The sequence below is a fragment of the Dioscorea cayenensis genome, chromosome 16 (assembly GCF_009730915.1).
Source record: "Dioscorea cayenensis subsp. rotundata cultivar TDr96_F1 chromosome 16, TDr96_F1_v2_PseudoChromosome.rev07_lg8_w22 25.fasta, whole genome shotgun sequence".
Lineage (NCBI taxonomy): Eukaryota > Viridiplantae > Streptophyta > Magnoliopsida > Dioscoreales > Dioscoreaceae > Dioscorea > Dioscorea cayenensis.
In genome coordinates, this window is record NC_052486.1 from 10,780,523 (window position 1) to 10,804,598 (window position 24,076).

General features: G+C 36.3%; 1 protein-coding gene across 1 annotated transcript in view; it reads right to left on the reverse strand.

Annotated features, from left to right (window-relative positions):
• LOC120279084 (diacylglycerol kinase 4-like) overlaps window positions 1-23,665 on the reverse strand; it is a 43,689-nt gene extending 20,024 nt beyond the window's left edge. The window contains exons 1-6 of the mRNA XM_039285940.1: window positions 23,241-23,665; window positions 17,241-17,363; window positions 16,805-16,942; window positions 16,635-16,720; window positions 16,040-16,127; window positions 10,573-10,648 (exon numbers count right to left, since the gene is read on the reverse strand). Coding sequence (XP_039141874.1) covers window positions 10,573-10,648; window positions 16,040-16,127; window positions 16,635-16,720; window positions 16,805-16,942; window positions 17,241-17,363; window positions 23,241-23,528 — 799 coding nt within the window. The 5' untranslated portion in view covers window positions 23,529-23,665. The remainder of the gene's footprint in view (window positions 1-10,572; window positions 10,649-16,039; window positions 16,128-16,634; window positions 16,721-16,804; window positions 16,943-17,240; window positions 17,364-23,240) is intronic.
• Window positions 23,666-24,076: the final 411 nt, after the last annotated feature.

Consider the following 24,076-nt stretch of genomic DNA (forward strand, 5'->3'; position numbering starts at 1 on the left):
GTTTCATAAAAGGATGAACAAGCAAAAAAAAGAAAGTCTAGTGCCTAGCTAGCGCCTCTGTGCTACAACATTAAGAGGTGTAAAACAGAAAGTATAGCGCCTGGGAGTTAACACTCTTTGGCGCCTAGGCACCACCCCGATATTCAATTTATAAAAGAGACTAGGGTTTGAGACGAAATGAGGAAATTTTCAGAGATCTAAAGGCCGAGAACGAAGATTCGGCAAAGATTCATTGCCAAGCTTTAGTTTTTAGTTATTCATTGTTTATTTGATTATAAACTTTGTTAATATGTCGGGCTTTGCAATTATCATGTTTTAAATACCTTTTTCTAGAGCTACGATGTAGCTAGACAATGAAAACATAGATTTGTTTTTGTTTAATTTAATTGATGCTTGTTTCAAGATTATGTTAGATATTTTAATTTATGCTTAATGCTTGTGATTGCTTGATCAACAATTACATGATTGGTAATTTGATTTGAGACCGAGAGGTGATAATTGAATTAGTCTTGATTAAAATATCATACAATCATCATAGGATAGAGATATTTATGAGATTGTATGCACCATTATAAATTTCTAGAGTTTAATGAGTTCCATAGGTTGATGTTAACTTATCTAATGTAATATGCTATTGATGCTCAAGAAAGATCAATATGTAATTTAGGGAAATTTGATGGCAACATATGAAATAAACATTGATTGATTGAACTAGATGATCTAGGTGGAATTAGTCTAGATGAACTCGGAAACACTAGAATCTCCGGGCATTGATTTTTTCTCATCTATCTCTCTATATTCCTCGAATTAGATTTTTCTAAATTAAATCTTTTCAATTTCATTAATCAAGTAGAATTAGGGTTAGAGTTATTTTGGTAGTTTATAAACTCAATCCTCGCAGAACAATACTCTCTCATCATTATATTACTTGTTTACGATAATGTATATTTGTGTTATAAAAATCTCACAAGTATTTTTAGAAATTATTCCTTTCTACTCATCAATAATACTTTGTCCTCTTCTGAGTCTCATAGTTTGATTTTCATCAATCCATTCTCTAACAATAAAGCACCTATGACTCCTTCTAATTCATCAACTCCCACTAGGCGGGTTTATACTCATAGTCCTAAGACAACAATAACATGGGATGCTGAAAATGTTCCATTTTCATCCACTGAAAGTGATTATATAGTTGTATCATGTCCATTTCTATCAATTGATTTGCTTTACCTGTCTCTCACCTTATTCATGTTCAAACATCTCGTGCCCCATACCTCCTTAACAAGTATACATCATTAACCCATTTGTCTTCTATTATTCCTTAAACTATTATTCGTTTTATCATCCATATATTCCATAGCTAAACCTTCAACTTTTACCCAAACATCTTTCTCATCAAAATTAGCAAAAAATTAAGAAAAGTTAACTTAATGCTCTACATAAAACCTATACATGGGATCTTATGTAACTACCCCCAAGTAAAAATGTTATTTGTTGCAAGAGGAAATATAATAAGTGCTTGATTATACATATTTTAAAACATTATTTAAAGCACTTTGCTTGATCTTTCGATAAATTTGATTGTTTCTAGTACTTAATTTACTTCTATTCTGTACTCGAACTGCAAATTATGTGTTTAGGGCAAAAGGCACAAATTTGGAGCAATTTAGAGCTTGTTTGGAAGCAGCATTAGAGCTCGAGAAAGTTACATGACCATGTACACAACTTTTCTTAAGGAACGTGTAGACCCTGTTCCTGATTTTCACTATGCAAAACAAAGTTGAAGTGGGTAGCAAACTCGAGAGATACACGGGCCATTCTCTTCAACAAGTTCAGGAGGATAAGAAACACACCCATGTATTTTGTCAAGGGTTTTGCTTCAGATTTCTTGAGGATCAAGTACATCATCGCCTGGTACACGGCAATGTTGAGCCCGTGTTCTATCATGTTTTGCAACTATAAAAGGCAAAGTCGCATGGGTTTTGAGAGACATTTTCTTATTCTTTTTCTTAGAGATCTTTTGGGAGCTATCATTGAAGATTATTTTGACAGCATCGCTTAAGGAAAGATTGTAAGTGGTGATATTGGGAGATTATGCATTGATTGATGGTTAAGGACAGCATCTCCTTGGAGGAGATTTCAACTCGCCCTAAATGTTTTTTTAAACATGGCGTGCAGTTTGACTTAGATTTCTTCAATTCAATCATTGAAATCATCATTGTTTTGCAAACTAGATAATAGAAGAATTGTTCATACTTGTACTCATAGGTCTCGTGTGATCAACACTTTGCTCATTCTCAATGTTACTTGAGCGACTAGTGCACTTGCTAGTTCCTCACCACTAAGTAGGCGGAGCATGCATTAATATATCAGATTAAGACAGACAAATGGATGACTTGAACACTATAAAGCTTATCTTGTGGGTAAGGGCTTTTCTCAAAAGTATAACATTAACTATAAGGAGACATTTGCTCCAATGGCAAAAATGACTTCAATAAGTGTTTTGATAGCCCTTGCTTCTTCCAACCAATGTCCTCCGTTTCATATGGATGTAAAAAATACTTTCTTTAATGAAGATTTACATAAAGAGGTGTGTATGTGAGTTCCACCAGGTTTGACTCACACCAACGGACAAGTACGTCACTTTTGGAGAGCGCTTTATGGTCTTAAATAAGCACCTAATGCTTGGTTGGAGAAGTTTAGTTCAGCATTACTCTAACTTGGCTTCATTAATTCACCTTATGATTCAGCTTTATTCACTCATACATTTCTCCGTGGCAAAATTCTTTTGCTTTTGTATGTGGATGATATGATCATTATTGAAGATGACTAGGATGATGGTACCTTTATCAAGAATCACCTTGCAAAGTTATTTGAAATGAAAGATTTAGGTCCATGATATTATCTTGGCATTAAAGTTTGCCTTTACAGCTTATAGTTGTATCTTATCTCAGACTAAATACACACATGATATATTTAATAGAGCTAGTATTATTGATGAGATGGCAGTAGCTACTCCTTCTGAGTATAGTGCTAAACTCTCTCCAGATAATGGTAAACTTTCATATGATCCCACTCAACATCGAGAAGTTGTTGGCTCTTTACTGAATCTCGTAGTTACTCATTTGGATATACAGTTTTCTGTACTTATTATTAGTCCATTTAAATCTCGCCCTCATACAACTCATTAGACAGCTATTGTTCGGATTATTCAATACTTGTGAGACACATATCATTATGGATTATTATTTCCTTCATCTTCATCTTTGGTTTTACATGCCTTTTGTGATGCACATTAAGCTGGAGATATCGCAAATCATCTTTTCACTCCAGCTGCTGTGTTTTATAGGAGATTCTTTAGTCTCTTTGAAAAGTAAGAAACAAAAAGTTGTTGTTTTCCATCAAAGCAAAGTATCGATCTATAGTGTTTACCACAGTGGAGTTTATTTGCTTCGTTCGCTTTTAGATGCTTTGGGATTTTCACAATTAATCCCTATGCCTCTTCCTTGTGATAATAAAAGAACTGTCTCATTGCACACAATTCATTTTTTTCATAAATGGACAAAGCATATAGAAATTAATTGTCATTTTGTGCACCAACATTATCTATAAGGCACTATTACCCTTTTATACATTCATTATTTAAGTAGATTGCTGCTATGTTCACAGAGACTCACATATTGGTCCGTTTTCAGTTTCCTTTAGACAAATACTTGATGTTTACTTTTCCTATATCAACAATATAAGGAGCGATGTAAGAGTAATAATATATGTTTAATGTATAAGGGAATAAAATTTTGAAAACACTAATCTTACTCTTAGTTAAAAAAGACTTTGTCTCGATTGTGTTTTGGGGTGAAAGACTATTCTTTTGATTGGAAATATTACATTATTTCCTTCAATAGTTTGTTAGCTTGTTTTAAATCGCATCTACAAGCCCAAACAAAAAAGATTGCATATAACTAAGAAATAAATAACCATAAGCTAAAAAGAAATTTATTCATTAATTAATTCATCAAATTAGTTTATCTTCTTTATTATATAGGGATTACAAGGGATAACTCTTACTTAAACTCAATGTAACAAAAATCACCAACAATATGCTTCTTTCTCCTAGTTTGTAGGCAACTCAGATTCATCAAACCCCCAGCTATTTCCAACTCACTGACACTAAAAACACCCTACTAAGACTTTGAATCTCAACATTGATATAAACCAAGGTTCACATCTTTTAACTCATCTTAGACATTTCTAACCTAATTGGAGTTGTTAAGCCACGTTTTGCACAATGCATGTAATCAATGCATCAATTTGGCCCATTAAAACCTCATTTAACCTTAAATTGCTTCCAAACCATGAATATATGTGCTTAACATCATTTTGACTCATCTTATACGTTTCTAACTCACTTGTGGTGTCAACGCATGATTTCCCATGCTGAACACAATTGGACTCATGTTAGTCTCTTTAATCACATGGATCTTCATGGTCCATTCTTCCTTTATATTTAAATTCTTTTATGCTTTTTTTTCCTCTTAGTTTGCCTCTTTTGATCATGAAGTCCTCAAAAATGTAAAATACAATCATTATTGGCCCACATAACCTTCCTTGACTGAATCATTGGTGGTGCCAAAACCAACTTCATTTCCTTATATTTCTTGTGGCCTCACTTGCTTGACTCACTATTCTTCCATGCTCCCTTTAAGATTTCATACTTTCAATCATGTCTATTGTTAGGGTTATGTTATAATTTATATTTGGTTAATGAGCCATATTGGGCCCATACCACAAAACCCTAATATTTCTCTATATATACCCTTGTACTCTTTAATTAATGAATGATACAAACTATTTTTCCTATCTTCACATGGTATCAGAGCACTGGGTTACACCCTAGCCGCCACCCAAAACCCTAGCCGCCGCCACCTCTACCACCAACCGCCGCTTATCTCTTGCCGTTCTCGTTGGTCTATGGGCATCTAATGATGTTCCTCAGCCCTCACCAGTGATGCCCTTGTCTCGTTGCTGAAGGATTTGTCTCTTCCTCGTCATGTCTTCGTCTAATAATTCTTTAGTTAAGAATCTTCATTGTACCTCGCCAAAGTTAAATGGGAGGAAACTATATTTTGGGCACAGAGTTTTGAGCAGTTCCTTATAGCTCATAAGAAATCGTCGTACCTCACAGCAGATCCGCCAGACTCTAAGGATGCTAAGTATGTTGATTGGCTTGCTGAGGATGCTGCAGTTCGCTCATGGTTGACTAGTAGTATGGAGCCGGATATTGCCCGAAGTGTGGTGATGTTGACTACTGCAAAGGTAATCTGGGAGATGTGCAGATTGACATATAGAAATGAAAATAATATCTCTTGTGTTTTTGAGTTATATGAGCAAATGTTTATAGCCCGTCAAGGCGATCGTACTGCCCTTCAGTACTTCACTCACATCCGTAGCCTGTTGGATGAGCTAGATATTTACCAGCCAATAGTTCTTGATCTGGCCACCCTTCGTCGTTACCAGAATAAAGTTGTAGTCATCACATATCTTTCCAGGCTCCCTTTTAAGGTGCAAAACAAGGTGAAGGGCTCTATTCTGAGTCCTGAAAGAATGCTTGATCTTGCTGCTGTTTATGCTCGCATGCTTCGCCTGTCTTCTACATCCACATCTCCATCGCCCGTTATATCCTCTGATCAGTCCATTTTCCTAGCTTCTCGTAGGCGTGGTGGTAAGGGCTCCTCTCGTGGTGGTCAAGGAGCTGGTCGTGGTGATTCTCAGAGTAGATTTGTGTGTACCTTTTGTCAATAGACAGGCCACACACCGAGGATCATTGTTGGGATAAGCATGGTCGCCCGGCAGTGGCCAATGCTAGTACCGAGGTGGTTGATCCGTCAGCCACTTCCGGTGTTGAACAGTTTGTCACTATCTCTCAGGCTGACTTTGCACGGTTACAGCAGCTACAGGGCACAGCGCCTCACGCCATAGTCTCTTCTACTGTTTTCTCAGGTAATGCCTTTCTTTACTTCTAGGGACAGTTCCTAGATTATTGACTATGGGGCCTCCTCTCATATGACAGGTACAAAACCTTTTTTTTCAAAATCTTTAGCCATCTGTTTTTCGTTCTGTGGCAATTGCCGTTGGACAATCGTGCTGAAAGAAAATGGGGTTATTCATCAAACCACCTGTCCACACACTTCTTAACAAAATAGGGTTGCTGAAAGAAAGCATCGTCACATCTTGGATATTGTGCACACTCTTTTGGTAGAGCGTAATGTTCCTATGTATTTGTAGTCTGATGTTATCTTAATTGCAATCTATCTTATTAATCGTATGCCTTCTGCACCTCTAGGGAGAGAGGTTCCTCTATGTCGTCTTCTACCTGATACCGAGTTGTTTCACTTGTCCCCTCGTGTTTTTTGTTGTGTTGGTTTTGCTTAGGATTTAACTCCTGGTTTGGACAAGTTGCGCCCGTGTGCGCTTAAATGTGTCTTTGTTGGATATTCCCGCACCCAACGTGAATACCGGTTGTTTCACCCGACTCGTCGAAGTATTGTGTCTATGGATGTCACGTTTTTTGAATCTTAATCATTTTTTTCTGACTCAATTTCTCACCATATGTTGACTACGTCATCTGATATTGTTCTCCACATCCCTGTTTTGGTCACTACACCGTGCCTATACCTAGTGTGACGCCTCCTCCAATGGATACAGATGATGGCCGTTTTGGACAGGTTTATCATCGCCGCCAACGTGTACCACCGCCAGCTCCGCCTCCTCCGGTCCTCTCCCCGGACCATGCAGATCTATCTCTTGATCTTCCCATTGCCTTAAGCAAAGGTATTCGTTCTTGTACTAAACATCCCATCTCACTTTTTGCTTCTTATGATAATCTTCACCCGTCCTTTGCTCTTTCCTTGTCTGCTGAGTCAATTCCTAGGAACTACCAGGATGCGTGTTTGCTTCCACAATGGCAGACGGCAATGGATGAGGAAATGGAAGCCTTGAGATCTCGTGGTACATGGAAGCTTGTGCCTCGCCCTGCTGATGCCACCATTGTCACTTGTCTATGGGTCTTCTCTATCAAGCACAAAGCGGATTGTACAGTTGATCACTACAAAACCCAGTTGGTGGCCCGTGGTTTTACTCAGACTTATGGTGTCGATTATGCTAGGACTTTTTCACCGGTTGCTCGTCTGGATTCCCTTCGCATTCTACTGTCGGTAGCTATGAATCTTAATTGAGACAGTGTTTATGAAGCAACCTCTAGGGTATGTTGCTCAGGGGGAGAATCTTGTCTGCCAGCTCAAGAAAGCGATCTATGGTCTGAAACAAAGCCCTCGTGCATGGTTTGAAAATTTTAGTGTAATTGCAATTGCAGATGGTTTTCAAAGGTGTAATGTGGATCACTCTGTGTTCTATAAGAACACTTCATCTGGTTGTGTTGTACTTGCAGTATATGACGATGACATCTTGTTGACAGGTAGCGATCGTCAGGGTATTAAGAGAACTAAGGAGCATTTAATGAAGCATGATCTGGGACGACCCAGATACTACCTTGATATTGAGTTTGCATATGCCAATGGAAAGATGACACTCTCACAGCGGAAGCATGTGTTGGACTTACTTGAGGAGACTGGTTTATTGGGTTGTAAACCAGAGAGTACACCTATTGAGCCGTCACCACCCTTCTGAGAAACATCTTCCCCATTTCTCAAAGATCCTGGTCAATATAGACGTCTGATTGGCAAGCTCATTTATCTAACAGTTACTCATCCTGATATATGTTACGCAGTTGGACTCCTGAGTCAATTTATGCATAAGCCATGAGAAGTTCACCGGCAGGGTGCTCTGAGGGTTCTTGCATATGTTAAAGAAGCTCCCGGCAAAGGTCTTCTATACAAGAATTATGGTCACCTGGACATTGCAGCCTATTCTAACTCGGGTTATGCTGGCGATAGAGGAGACAGAAAGTCTACGTCGAGCTTCTGTACGTATGTCGGTGGAAAGTTGGTTACTTGACGAAGCTAGAAACAGAATATGGTTTCGAGATCGAGTGCAGAAGCAGAGTACAGATCAACGGCACAAACAGCTTGTGAGATGGTTTGGGTGCAATCTTTTTTACCTGAGTTGGGATTCCCTGTCACAATACCTATGCAGATGTTGTGTGATAACCAGGCCGCCATCTTCATTGCTAATAATCCAACATTTCATGAGCGTACCAAGCATGTGGAGGGTAATTGTCACTATGTTCGTGATATGGTACCGAAGGGAGTCATCTGTACGCCATATACCAAGTCGTCTGAGCAACTGGCGGATATCTTCACCAAGAGTTTAAATGTTAAAGTCTTTAGTAATCTATGTAATAAGCTGGGCATGCTCGATATATATGCTCCAACTTGAGGGGGAGTGTTAGAGTTATGTTATAGTTTATATTTGGTTAATGGGCCATATTGGGCCCATACCACAAAACCCTAATATTTCTCTATATATACCCTTGTACTCTTTTATTAATGAATGATACAAACTATTTTTCCTATCTTCACATCTATCATGGTCGAGATCAATGGTAATGATTCAAATAAACCAATGACCCAACATAAAGCTAGTAATTAAATTACTGTTAAAGAGTGTCCATTGGGCCTCAACCACCATCTTTGACCTTCCTTCTCATTCCTTGTTGCCTTTTCATAGATATATCCTTCTTGGCATGGTTGGTCCTCAACACAATGGTCCTTAACATTATAGTACTATGCACATTGAATGCTATAAGGTCCTTCATCCATAACACTAACATAAATGGCTTGTCCACATAGTAAAATATCTTTTGTGGAAAAACAATAATTGAATGCCACATAGGTGCACTTGCCATGGCTTGTAAGTAGGCAGATCACCCATTAATAGAATTCCTACAATGTGGCTTGAAACATTGGATAAAGGGACCAAACTAAAATAATCAATGATTAGTTGGAGAACCAAGTTGAACATCTATTAACTTGAGGTTCTAAAATGGACATGCATTTCTATTTAATGAATAAATGGTGGCTTTAACACTATCTTACATAATTAATGGGGTTTTTTGCACTTGCCTCCGAGAATTTACTGCATGTAAATCCCAAGTTCTTTGTATTTGCAATAATTGCAAAAAATCTTCATGGACATAAAGTACTTCCAAAGAGCTCAGGAATATTAAAAACAAATCTCGTAACTTGATTTTTAATTTTTCCCAGATGCCCTCTTCTGCCTCTTTCATCTTGTGTAAGGTGACTAAAGAAACACCCATGTAATTCCATTAAATTGTGGTCCAAACCAATCCACCATTACAAACATGCTTGAAGTCATGCTAATAAGAATAAATAGAGATTACCTACCTTATAAATTGGAAATTTATCAAGAAATCAAGAAAACTCATGGAAAAACACTTATACTAAATAAAATTAGAAAATCAAGCCGTTCTCTCACAAATAGTATCCAAGTGAGTTTTATCCCCCTTAGTTTCCATGCTTCATGCCCATGGTACTTGCAATGTGAGAAAAGGTTAAAGTGATCTTTCACATGTCATGTTAAAAGTTAACTCTAGTTTCATTATGATCCAAAAGGCATTTGGTGCATCTGATAAAAGTTTTGGGAGTCATATTTAATCATAAAAAAGACAGGAAGTAATGTGAAGCCGGTCAACTCGTGACAAACCCCGTAACAAAGCTAGCTCGAATTGTTTACTCGTGCTAGCTTGGGAAGGAATCCTCGACCCATTGCTTATGTCAAGCAAGAACCTCGATATGTGAAGACACTACGAATAGTTGAGAAAAACTGTTTGTTAAGTCGATGGTTGAGTGTCACGGAAACTCCGATAAGCTCTAATAGTTTGCACATAACCAAAAGAGAATTCAAAAAGAATCTCACAATTTTCTGGTAGAAAGGTGATATGATATTTCAGCCGAAAAAGTTTCTTAAATAAAGGAGTCAATCAATTTTGGCAACTAACAAAATCTCTAAATTAATGCCAAAATTCTTAAATTATTCAAACCAAGTATGGAAAATACTAATTTCTTGGCATGCAAGCATTAGAATCTCCAAATTAAGCCAAACTAAATAAAGAATAAAATAACAATTATTTTGTTAAAGTTGATTCTCTAGTTAAGCTAAAAATGGCTAGTAATCTTTAATTTTGATTTGTGCCTTTTATGTTGCATCCTTGAAGATTTCTTTCACAAAATTAAATTTGAATGATAGATTTCCCATCATGTGACGCACCTTCATCACCTTCAATGGGCCTCCACAGATTAGCTTAGGCCCAAACTTCTCCAATCAGCCCATTTAAAACCTCCTTGAATTGCTTACTTCATGAACAAGTGACCGGACCAATAGGAACTTGAATAGGAGTTTTGCTAGTCATGTCTTCATTAGTAAATAATATGCTAATATGGAAGATTCGAGGAGGTATATTGAAATTACCTTTAAACTAATTAGTGCTCAATGTAAAACAGATAAAATGACGCAAATAATAAGCTTTGCTACTACAACTAGCTAATAAAAGAGAACTAATAAATCAAAATAAAGCTGAATGGCCAAAACCCTAACCTATGCTAAAATAGTTGTAGAAGACTCCTTCAAAGCGAGAAAACCATTCAGGCAACTCTTCCTTAGCATCCCTGTCCTGCATTAATATTAGTGCAAGCGTGCATTATAATTGAGCATTGGAACACAAATTCTCCATTTAGATTAAAGGAAAAAAGAAAGATTCTACATATTTTAGAAGACAGTCAATGCAACCACTAAAATTTTACTTTTAATGTTGACAAGCACATATACATATAATCAAACCTGAAAAATAAAAAATACACAACGATTTGGATGTTCATTGTTGGAAGATCTTAACAAAGAGATTTAGTTAAAAAATTAGCTCCATGAAATTAGCTAAATCACAACCATGATTTACTAAATCAGATGAAATTAGCTCCTAGAAATTAGCTTAATCGCATCCGTGCTGTTAATGTACAGATCATGGTTTCTTAATTTAGACTCAATATTGTACTATATATTGATGTACATGCGTAGTGTAAAAGTTAATACAAACTACTTTTTATTATCTCCATTTTCTGGATGGTATCACAGAGATCCCGGACAGCCCAAAACCCTAGAAAACTTCTTCTAGCTCTCATGTCTACTATGTCGGAGATCTCATAAACCTCCAATTGCCTTACTCAAACTACTAAAATCACTAGTTCTGAATCCCACTCCATTCAAATCACATCTATACGTCTGAATGGAGACAACATTCTTCGCTGGTCCCAGTCAATAAGGATGTATATCAGAGGAAAGGGGAAAATAGGGTATTTAACTAGAGATAAGAAAAAGCCTGCACCTGATGATCCTATGTATGCAACCTGGGATGCAGAGAATTCCATGATAATGACATGGTTAGTTAACTCTATGGAGGAGGAGATAAGTACTAATTACATGTGTTATGAGTCATGACACTGCTAAAGACTTATGGAATAATGTAAGCCAAACATACTCTGATTTTGGAAATCAATCCCAAGTCTATGAAATCACCTCGAAACTGGGAGAGGTACATCAAGGTGAAAATAGTGTCACTAAGTACTTTAATACCTTTAAGAGTCTCTGGCAATATCTAGATATATTCAATTACTATGAATGGAAATGTCCTGAGGATTGTAATCTTTATAGAAAGACAGTTGAGAATAACATAATTTTTAAGTTCTTAGCTGGTCTGAATGTTGACTTTGATGAGGTCGGGGGAAGAATTATTGGCAGACAACCTCTTCCCTCTATTGCAAAGGTGTTTGCTGAGGTCCGTCCTGAAGAAAGCAAGCGTCAAGTAATTCTTGGTAAGAAATCTCAGCCTCCTACTATTGAAAATTCAGCACTGATTGTTGGTGTTGGAAGGCATGGAAAGAAACTTGAAGACAAAGAATAATGGAAGTGTGTGGTGTGATTATTGTAATAAAGCACGTCACACCCGGGAAACCTATTGGAAACTCCATGGCAAACCAGCAAATTGGAAGGGGTCACATTAAGGTAAATACTCAAGAATTCCTTCTGCTCATGAGGTTGATAACAATCCATTCAGCCAGGAGCAGATTAACTACATTCAAAAACTGTTGAAGCCTAAGTCAGCATCATCTAGTGCCTCTAATGCATCTGTTGCACAAGCAGGTAATGATCCTAGTGTTTTTTCTCGGTCTTTCCCTATTAAGTCCACTCCCTTGGATCATAGATTCAGGAGCTTTTGATCACATGACTAGTTTGTCTCATTTATTTTACTCATATATTCCTTGTTCTGGTGATGACAAAGTTCGTATAGCAGATGGATCTTTTTCTGCTATTGCTGGTAAAGGTTCTACACATCTCTCTCCTAAAGTTTGTCTTAAGTCTATCCTACATGTACTTAAACTTACGTGCAATCTTCTATCTGTAAGCAAGCTAGCTCTAGATTCTAACTACACAGTCATATTCTTTCTCACTGTGTATTTCAGGAACAAAACTCGGGGAAGATGATGGCAGTGCTAAACTTAGGGATGGGCTCTACTATTTTGTTGATGAGGAATCCGAGAATAAAATGGCTTATAGCTACAGTAGTGTCAATTCTACCTCAGTTAAAGATCAGGTCTTACTCTGGCATAATAGGTTAGGTCACCCTAGTTTCATTTATCTTAAAATGTTGTTACCTCAGTCGTTTAAAGATGTCGATTGTTCAAAGGTTATTTGTGAAAACTGCATTCTTTCTAAAAGCCATAAAAGCAATTACTCTTTGAAGTCCTATAAGCCTTCTAAACCTTTTATTTAATACACAGTGATGTTTGGGGACCCTCACAGATAAAAACTAAAAATGGAAAAAAATGGTTTGTAACCTTTATTGATGATCACACTAGCCCGTGTTGGGTGTTCCAAATGAATGAAAAATCAGAAGTTGCTCACATATTTCAAAACTTCTATAACATGATTAAAACACAATTTCAAACTAAAATCTACATTCTACACTCTGATAATGGAACTGAGTATATGAATGAGATCTTAGGCAGTTTTTTAAAAAAGAAAGGGATCACTCACCAAACAACATGTGTTAACACTCCACAACAAAATGGAATTGCGGAGAGAAAAAATAGACACTTAATGGAAGTCGCCAGAGCCTTAATGTTCTCTATGAATATGCCTAAATATTTATGGAGTGAGTCTGTTCTAACTCTTGCATATCTAATTAATAGAATGCCTAGCAGAGTGTTAAACTATAACTCCCCACTAAATGTGTTTCGTAAGAGTTTTCCTAATAATAGGTTGTTCTCTGATCTTCCTCTTAAAGTTTTTGGGTGTTCTGTCTATGTTCACTCAATAGGACAATCTAAACTTGATCCTAAAGCTATCAAATATGTGTTTATTGGCTATGCTTCTAATAAAAAAGGTTACAAGTGTTATAATCCAGTAGCTAGGAAAACGGTTGTTTCTAGGGATGTCACCTTCTTAGAAAACCAGAAATATTTCCTTCAGGGGGAGAGTAAAGATATCGAGGAAGGAAATTTCTGGGATGTTATACCTAATCCTTTACCTACAATAGTAGTAGAGAGTGAACACAACCTAGAAACACTCAAAATTCAGGTAATCCATCTGCTCTTTTCGCCTATTGTTGTCAATGAAACTAAATCTAGTATTCCTATAGATAACTCTGATGAATTACCAATTGATCATTATTTGCCTATAGCCCTTAGGAAAGGTAAGAGGTCTTGTACTGCTCATCCTTTGTCTAAACACTTATCTTATGGTAAACTATCCCAAAATCATAGCTCATATGTTACTAAGGTCACTAACTTGTTCATTCCAAAGAACATTCAAAAGCTCTAGATGATCCTGACTAGCAATTGGCTGTAATAGAAGAGTTGAATGCTTTAGAGAAGAATGGGACATGAGACCTAATTAATACGACTAAGGGCCGAAAACTAGTTGGATGCAAATGGTTGTTCACAGTTAAATTTAAAGCCAATGGCAGTATTGAAAGGAGAAAGATGAGATTGGTGGCTAAAGGGTTTACTCAGACCTATGGAGTAGACTATTAAAAAACCTTCACTCTAGTAGCAAAGATAAACACAATCAGAATTTTGTTGTCTCTAGCAGTGAATCTTGACTGGCAGCTACACCAACTAGATGTGAAGAATGCTTTTCTAAATGGAGACTTAGAAGAAAAAGTGTTCATGTGTCTACCACCTGGTTTTGAAGATACCTATGGACTGAATAAAGTCTGTAAACTGAAGAAATCTCTATATGGCCTAAAACAGTCTCCTAGAGCATGGTTTGAGAGATTTGAAAAGGCTGTAAAAAAAAAGCATGGGTATCTTCAGAGTCAAGAAGACCACACCATGTTTTATAGAATATTAGAATAAGGCAAATTGACAGTGTTAATTGTGTATGCTGATGATATTATCATTACTGGTGATGATGAAGTTGAGATACAAAGACTGAAGAAGAAACTAGCTCAAGATTTTGAATAAAAGATCTTGGAACTTTGAAATATTTCTTAGGAATGGAGTTTGCTAGATCAAAAAAGGGCATCTTTGTAAATCAAAGAAAGTATATCTTAGATTTACTTGATGAAACTGGGCTATTAGGTTGTAAAGCTGTTGATACACTAGTAGAACCAAATGTGAAGCTTAGCCCAACCAATCTTGAAGATGTAATTGACAGAGATAAGTTCCAGAGACTGATTGGCAGGCTGATATCTCTGTCACACATAAGGCCAGACATTGCATTTGCAGTAAGCATGATAAGTCAGTTCATGCACTCACCAAATCAAATTCATTTTGAGGCAGCTTATAGAATCCTAAAGTACCTAAAAGGGACTCCGAGGCAGGGACTATTGTTCCAAAAGAGGAATAATCTTCAAGTGGAAGTATTTACTGATGCAGATTGGGCTGGAGAAAAAACTGACAGAAGGTCAATCTCTAGATATTATACTTTCATTGGAGGGAACCTAGTAACCTGGAGGAGTAAGAAACAAAGTGTGGTGGCAAGAAGTAGTGCAGAGGCAAAATCCAAAGCTTTAGCTCATAGCATTTGTGAGGCTATATGGATAAAAAGAGTCCTTGAAGAATTGAAGGTTCCTGTTTCTATACCTCCTATAAGTCTACTGTGACAACAAGGTTGTAATGTCAATTGCAAGCAACCCTGTTCTTCATGATAGAACCAAACATATAGAAGTAGACAAGCATTTTATTAAGGAAAAGGTTGACAGTGGACTCCTATGTGTTCCCTATATTCCTATAGCTTAGCAGGTGGCTAATATTCTGACAAAGGGGCTTCCCAGCAAGCAATTCAATGTGCTAGTAGGCAAGCTGGCTATGGAAGATATTTTCAAACCAGCTTGAGGGGGAGTGTTGGAAGAGATTTAGTTAAGAAATTAGCTCCTTGAAATTAGCTAAATCACAACCATGATTTACTGAATCAGATTAAATTAGCTCCTAGAAATTAGCTTAATCACATCATTGTTGTTAATGTACAAATCATGGTTTCTTAATTTAGACTCAATATTGTACTATATATTGACAAGCATGCATAGTGTAAAAGTTAATACAAACTACTTTTTATTATCTCCATTTTCTGGATTCAAGTATTCTATTTTCTTTTCTAGCAAGACACCAATTTATGTAAATTTATCACAAATTCTAGAGTCGTACCTACAGCAAAATGTGACACCTAAAAATTCTTCTAAGCAGACTATATCAGTATAATCTCTAGACAATGGTCAAGCACATGCACAGACACTAACAGCAAAGGAAAACCTATAATTTGACGCTTACATGTGGGTGAGTAACAGTATACATCAGTATTAGGAAAAAAAAGTCTTCTAAATTAAGAATTACAATACATCTCATACTTGTTATCTTCGTGAACCTTAGCCATAGAACTAATATTATTGTTTCATCAATAAAGAGAATGAAACCATAAAAACAAGTTTAATGCAAAGCAGAGTGTCATTGAGGATATCAGACTATTTGGGCAATTTTAATAATAAAAAAATAACCATCAAATGCCAAACCTGAATAGAAGATTGGTCCTCCAAGTGCCTAAGACAATGTGGCAATTCTATTTTTTCTCCTTCTGGCATCGATACAATGACTTGCCAACTGCATTAGAAATTTTGTAAGATTCACATTAACAAGAACATGGTTGTGGATTTTGATATCAAAAATGAAAGCTAGTAGAAAAGACAGAAAATTTAGATCTAAAATGAATGAAAAACTTAAAGTTAAGATTGTAAAGGTCTTAAATGAATGACTCTAGGGAGGCATATAGCTGTTGGGTTGAACCATTGGCATTCATCAATATCAATAAAGCTTTTCCACAACAATATGGAGAAAATTGTAAGTAGAACACTAGAATGAACTTTTGCAACTAACCCAAGTTGCTAGAAAACCTACAAAGAGGATGATAGTTGGTGTCATATCCGTAGAAAGGAAAGAGAGTTATATGATATCACACTTACCACCAAAAACAAAAGTTACTTGCTACAACATGTTGATCAGCACTAATAATTATGTTTTGAAAGAAACTTGACCTTAGAAATTCAAATGTAGCAAAAAAATTATAACTTGCTATCACAAACATGAAGGCATATATATTAGATGTCCCACCTATCAAGATGGCAAATTGGACCTGTAATAGCCCTATAAAGAGAATTCCTCACTGCAGACCTCCACCCAAAAGGAAATGAACCACCCTAGAAAATTAACAAGTAGTCTCAAGGCATAAGGTCATGCAACTATACATAACAATACTGAAGATGGCAAAAATAGATCTGTACCCAACCAAAGCTCCTAGAGAGATCATTGCCGGTTCCTAGTGGAATTATGCCTATTGGAGGAACTGGCGCTCGGTTCTTCAAATGAAGTTCTGCAAGGCTTCCTAAAATCCACCCGACTGTACCATCACCTCCAGCAACCTGGCAAATGCATTCTTAAAACAAAACCATCAAAGGGAAAGTTGACATAGTACATAAACAAAAACATAGAAAACTTGGGTAATTTGGAGAATCTTAGAATAAGCATTAGTGGCATAATAACAAATCATGAAAATACCATTCAATTGGATATATTTATTTGCAAATGAACAAAAATAAGGAATTTCAACCATAACAGGATAAAATGAAAATAAATACCTGCTCATTAGCTCAAGACATAATTCTTCACACACACAAAATAAAATCAAAAATATGTATATATTAATGCAATCCATCATACCATGATTCTCAACTTCTCCCGAGTAGTTTGTGCACAATAATCACCACGACTGGACAACTCCTCCAGGCAAGCCAAACCATATTGAACAAAGTCAGAAGGCTTGACTATTGAAAGATCATATACCTGTCATTATATATGACTAAAGAGGTGTCAATGAAAGGATAGAACCAAGTGAACAAGCAGTCTTATGTCCACAAAATGAAAACAGAACCGTAAAATTTAAGAAAGACAAAAAACACTCATAAAAAAACTTAAATAGATGCTTATTTTATCACCTGTAACGTTTTCATAGAAAACCTGGCATGTTTACAGTGGACGTATTGTGCTAATCTATCAGTACTATAATGTAAGTTCTACAAAAAATAGGAGATCTTTTGTTGGTATTCCTTTGGTATTTGACAGAAAATAGAAAATACTATTGAAATCATATGAGACTTCTAGACACTGGAGTGCACACATCTTCTATATGATCTGCTCTCAGTTACTTCATTACATAATGATCTATCATGCACATACACAAGTGCTAATGTTTTGAATTGGCATATAACCATGTGGTAATTCTATATATAGACCCACATAGTCAGATTATTGCATATAGACCTCTAACATAATCCTAATTTGCACTATATCATCAAACAATTTAACCATGGTTAGAACTTTATAATATTTTACATACAAAAATATTATTCGCTCCTAAACTCCATTTTGGCTGCTGATCACAGCCAACTTGCCTTGCACAATGGTGCCTAGGTAGGGAAGGGTGTTTTTGGAATATTTTCTTTTCTTTAATAGTAAGTGACAAAATACTAAGCCATGCATATATGTGCAATAATCTTGGTTTTGTGGGACTTCATATGTAATTGTAATAGATGCAATGGTATATATGTGCAATTCAGAACATTAGTGGAGATAAAATGCAAGCATAATCAAATTATATCCACTTTGGGGAAGATGTGCTAAGTCATTGCTGAAAGAAAATTTTCTCAAATTAGGTAATTAAAAGTCTCATCTTACAGCACATTGCTCCAATTTCAAGTAAAATAATAGTAATGACCAAACCAGTTGTGTTCTCCCTTCTCTTTCCCCACTATTCTATTGAACAATGGTACAAGTAGTCAAACACGTGGATTACATATGTGCATAGTTGTTAAAAGCGCAAGGCACACAAGGTTCAAAGTCTTGCACCGTTATGCATGTCAGGAGGGCAATGTCAAGAAGGCGCGCCCCTAGGCGCTAGGCGCTATGCAAGGGCTTAGGCACGCCTCTATAACATCTACCAATTTTGTTACATTTTCTTAGTTTTACTTTGATTTTTAATCTTGTCTACACATCTTAATGGTTGAAAATAAAAGGAGCCTACTTAAAACTAAAACATGCAATCAAAATCCACTTAAAATTAAGGCAACCACAACCAAGTAGAACACAAAGCTCAACACTTCAATTTGAGATCATCAGAAGGAAAAGATACGGCATATGCTAGTTTGAGAACCAACTTAATTCTTAGAGATGGTGATGATGAGAAAAAAAATTTCAGAGACAATTATTTAGATGAAGAATGATAAATTTGAGGAAGAAATTGACGACGTTAATGGTGATGATAATGATGATGGACTTGATGATTTTGATAATAGTCACTAGATTTTGTTATTCGAGTTAGGACTTAGGATTTGATGCATGCTTTACATCATGTTATTGCATTTTGTATTGAACATTTGAAAATTATTTTGTATGTTATTATGTATTTTTTATGACTTCTATCATATTAATCTTTAGGGCATTCTAAAAATTTAAAACATATATTATGGGAACTATTTTTTAATTTTTTTTTTAATTAGTGCGCCTAGTGTCTCTTAGGCTCGCGCCTACGCCTCGCGCCTACCTCTGACAACTATGCATGTGTTGGAAACCCATGTTTAGCCACCTATTCTATCTTAGTTTAAGCATGGCCTAACTCATCTAGATTGATGGGGTCATGCTCATAAATGTGTCATTTATGAGCATGAAAGAATCAACTCTTACACTAATAAATCTTATTATTATTTTCGGTTTCTTCTACCAATTTATTTTCTGGCTTGTTTTTGCTCTATTTTCAGTGAAAAGAAGGTATTCTACAAAATTTCTGAGAAGAAACCAATATATATTGGTAACAGAATTGGTTGATATTTGAGGCCACAAAAATAAGTTTTTCAATCGATGTTCTCCATAGAAAAGGATTGAAGTTGAAATTTGCAGCACAAAGAAGACAAACTTCATCTAATTTTATTGGTGAAATTATGGCGACATCAAATGGCAATACTTTGAATGTACTAGTGAATACTACGAGCTTTTGGAAAATAAAACTTGGGAAATAGTTGATGGACCAAGGAAAAAAGAAGCTGTATTTTGCAAGTGGGTTTACACTCTCAAATAAAAAACAGATGGGTTACTGGAGAGGTATAGAGCAAGGTTGTTATAGGCATAAGGCGCATTTAGACGCAAGGGGGTCTTGCGGCCTAAACGCAAGGCACAAGTCATAGGCGCATGCTCGATCGACACTAAGCGCATCAGTCACCACAAAAAAAAATTGAAAAATCAAAAATACTTATGCTAAAGATTAATTTGTATTAAAGTTTTAAAATGTCCTAAAGATTAATATCATTGAAACACAATCAGACATTAGAAAAAAAAAAGTCCATAATAACATGCAAAATCTTCAAATGTTTAATACAAAATGCGATAATACAATATAATTCATGCATCGAGTCCAAATCCTAACTTGTATAAGAAAATCTAGATTTTAGTGACTACCATCAAAATCATCAAGTCCATCATCATTATCATCACTACCAACAATCTATTAGGAGGTGTCACGAGCCTGCAATGTGAGGGAAACAAGCGAACAATAATGGATCGGCCCGAAGAGATGAGGTGAAGTCTTGATTCTGCTTGGTTAGTTGAGTGTTGGTCGCCCTAATTTTAAATGGCTCTGATTGTATGTGGGCCTCTCTTATTTTTAATCATCAATATGTGTGGATAAGATTAAAAGTTAAACTAAATATTTAAAAAATAACCAAATTAATTTGTTGATGTTACAAAGGCGCGCCTAGGGCCCACGCCTTGAGCCTTGCGCCTAAGCTCAAAGGCGCGCACCTTTGTAACAATGCCCGCCCAACTCCTATAAAGGCGCAGACTGTTGAGCCTTGCGCCCAAGGAGCAACAACCTTGGTATAGAGATGGTTGGTTGCTCTATACACAGACAATGGGATTGATAATTAACTTTTGCACATGTAGCTAGATGAACACAGTTAGAATTCTATTATCCATTGCAGTTCACTTTAACTGGGATTTGCAAAGTCTTGATGTTAGATATGGCTTCGTACAAAGAGATTTAAAGGAAGAAGATTTCATGGAATTGCTACACAGGCAGGACAAAGTATGTAGGCTACAAAAGGCCCACGAAATCTGTGTTATTGTGATTTAGGCTTATTATTATGTATTTGAAGTTAAAGCAAGCGGAACCCAAGCAACTATATTGTGACAAGAAGTCTATAATTAGTATAGCCATAACCCAATTCAGCATGATCACAGTAAGCATATAGCAATTGATAGGCATTTTATAAAAAGAAAAAGTTAGAGAGTGGCTTGATAAGTGCACCTTATGCCTCTTCTTCCAATCCATTAGTAGATGCATTCACAAAGTTTTGAAGAATCACACACAAACTGGTAATGGAGAATATCTACTCACCAACTTAAAAGGGAGTGTTGAAGATTGTTGAAGATTCTCCATGATTTGTCTCACTTTTATTAAGAATATTTGTTTCCATATTAGGTCCCAGATTAGAGAAATATCATATCTTTTCTTAAGTTAAAGGGATCTTACCTACTCCTAATCTCTTTCAAATAAATTATGCATATCATGGTAGAGTGAATATAATTAAGCACAATTTACTACAAGGAAAGATTTTTGTTTCAGATGTAAGGTTAATAATCATACAACATATCAATGTCCTACAAATTCCAACTTACATCTTTGAAAAGAAGATGATGATGAACCAATGAACAAGAAGAGTTCAAAGAGGAAGATCAAAGAGAGGACTTTGTATACTATGCTAGTGATCCAGTTGAATCTGATTTTGAAACCCCCCTTGCCATGGTGGTTAGATGGGTGGTTGCTGCCCCACTGATTGAAAGGAAGATTGGAGAAGAACTAAGATTTTCTTAACTTTGGTCACACATAGTAAGGAGCTACTTAAACTAGTAATGGATGAAGGAAGTTCTATGAATGTGATTTCAGCCTCTACAATATATGAAGTTAAATCTACCTGCTGAACAACATCCACAGAAAAATTGTGTTGCTTGGATTGTCAATTCAACTATTCTAGTAAGTAAACAATACCTAGTTTCCTATTCTTTTGGTTCATACAAAAAATTTATACGGTGTGATGTTGTTCCCATGAACGTGAATCATATACTACTAGGATGACCTTGGCTTTATGACCATGATGTCCATTGTGTTAAGGAAAATACCTATCACTTGATGTGTACAGACGAAAACATTACCTTGATCTCAAGAAAGCTGAAGAACACAAGCAATCAAAAGAATCAAGAGCAAGACAACAAACACAATAGCCTTGAAGACTAAAAGAGCACCAAACAACAGTGTGTTCATTAAAAAAGATCATTACAACTTACCACCAAGAAGTTCATTCATTGAAGCAAAGAGAAGGGCATTATATGCTATCGTTAATAATTCAAATGATAATTAAATAGAATAATTTTCATAATAAATAATAATTAAAGTGAAATATTTAATTCAATGGAAATAACAGTACTCAGAATATTTTATAATTAAATAATAGTTATTATTTAACCTAACATTCTTTTTCTTATTTGCTTGCATTAAGGTTATAAAAGTCATTTTTACCACATTTTCTTCTTTTACTTTTACCATTCCCAATAAATGACCATCTCATACCTTACCAACCAAACACATTCTTTATTCTCATTCCTTCTTCACTCCCCCTCATTTCTATTCATATTCAACTCCCAATTCCCAATCCGAGAACCAAACGCCCCCTTAATGACATGTGATTGTTTACATTTTCTAAGTGTAATTGCCTAGAAACCTAGGTTGATTTCCAAGCCTAAAATTTTCTAGCATCACAAATATAAGTGGCTTAAAATTGTGTTGTTGCATTGCATGTGCTTATGGTAATTATGAAATTCGACAAAAGTTGGATAAGAAAAATGTCAAATGAATATTCATCAAGTACAATGATGGAACAAAAAAAGACATTGTTCTAATGACTGCAGCTGATTATAGTTGGATAGTATATCAGTTTGATGTGAAATCTGCACTATTGAATGGAAAATTGCTTGAAGATGTGTTTATTGAACAGCTACAACAGATTTTGATTGCAAGAAAGAAAAGAAAAGAAAAGTTAATAAGCTCAAGAAAGATCTCCATGAGTTGAAAAGGCTCCTGGATAATGGTAAGCAAAATCCAGTCTTTTTTCCTTGCAAATGGCTTCAAAGGAGTTTAAATAAACCTACAATATATGTCAATCAAATGCTCATTGTATACTTATATCTTGATGACATCATATAAAAAGGTTTTTCAGTATCTCTTATCAAAGATTTCAGAGAGAAAGTATGCGTGTACTTGAGTTATCAGGTTTGGGACTCTCTCTTGTTTTCTTGGCTTAGAGATCATGGGAAAAAAAAAAGCATTTCATTCACAAGAAAAGTATGCAATTATTTTTCTAAAAAGGTTTAAAATGTCAAGTTGCAAGAACGCCTATGAATGCATATGACAAATAAATTTTTGAATATGGATGGTTTGATAGATCCAAAGCTATTCAAAAGGTTTGTTGATGGATAACGTGCTTGACACACACTTATATTATAAAAGAAACAAAATTAGATGGCCATGATAAAAGAAACAACAAACAAAACAAAGAACTCCAAATCTCAATCTTTCAAGATTCCAAACCCTAAGAGAAATGCTCAAATTAAGCTGACCTGATCCTCACCGATGAGATGCTGAAGCCGATCCTTAAGCATAGGCCCATGCCGACCACCGCTCTTCGCATTAACAAACACAACAACCGGCGCCTCCGGCAATTCTTCAACCTCCATTTCTGCCGCTGCCGCCGCAATAGCAGCACCAACCGTATCCTTTATCGCCGCCGCCTCCTTCATCGCCATTGTGATCCGCCCCGGGATAGCCACCATCCTCCTCAAGTCCTCCTTCGTTACTCTCGCTCCCGAGCTTCGAATCCAACACGGCTCCGGCGCCACGTCCTCCATCGCCTCACACCCCGCCGACCGCCAAACCCAATCCCAAAACCGGAAACAAAATCTCTGTGGTTTTCTCCGGTGTGCCGGCGGTGGCCTTCACGGGAGGCGAGGGCTGGCATTCGCGGAAACCGGGACAAAAATTTGCGGCCCTCGAATAACCACTAATTTAATCTAAAACCTTTCCATTATGCGAGTGCGATCTCGTCCGTTGGCTTATTGAATTGCGGATCTTAAGGAAGAATTTCTACAGTGTATAATTACAAGAAGCTCTACGCTTTGGAGGAATGGCCGGAAACTCGGCAATTGGAGGCCTCAAGATATTTTGAACAGTAGGACTGACCGCATGATAGATTTGCGTTATAGTCCGTTAGATGACTGATGTTGCCAATCATGACGATTAGGTGATCATGTTGGGTGGAAATTATTACGGTACCATAGTGAAATCGGCGTTAGTTTGGCGCTGTATGGTGGATCGGAATGTTCGGTGTTAAAATTGATGTCCAGCCTGGGCCCAGAATATATGCAAATATATAAATATAAATTTGAGGCTTATATGA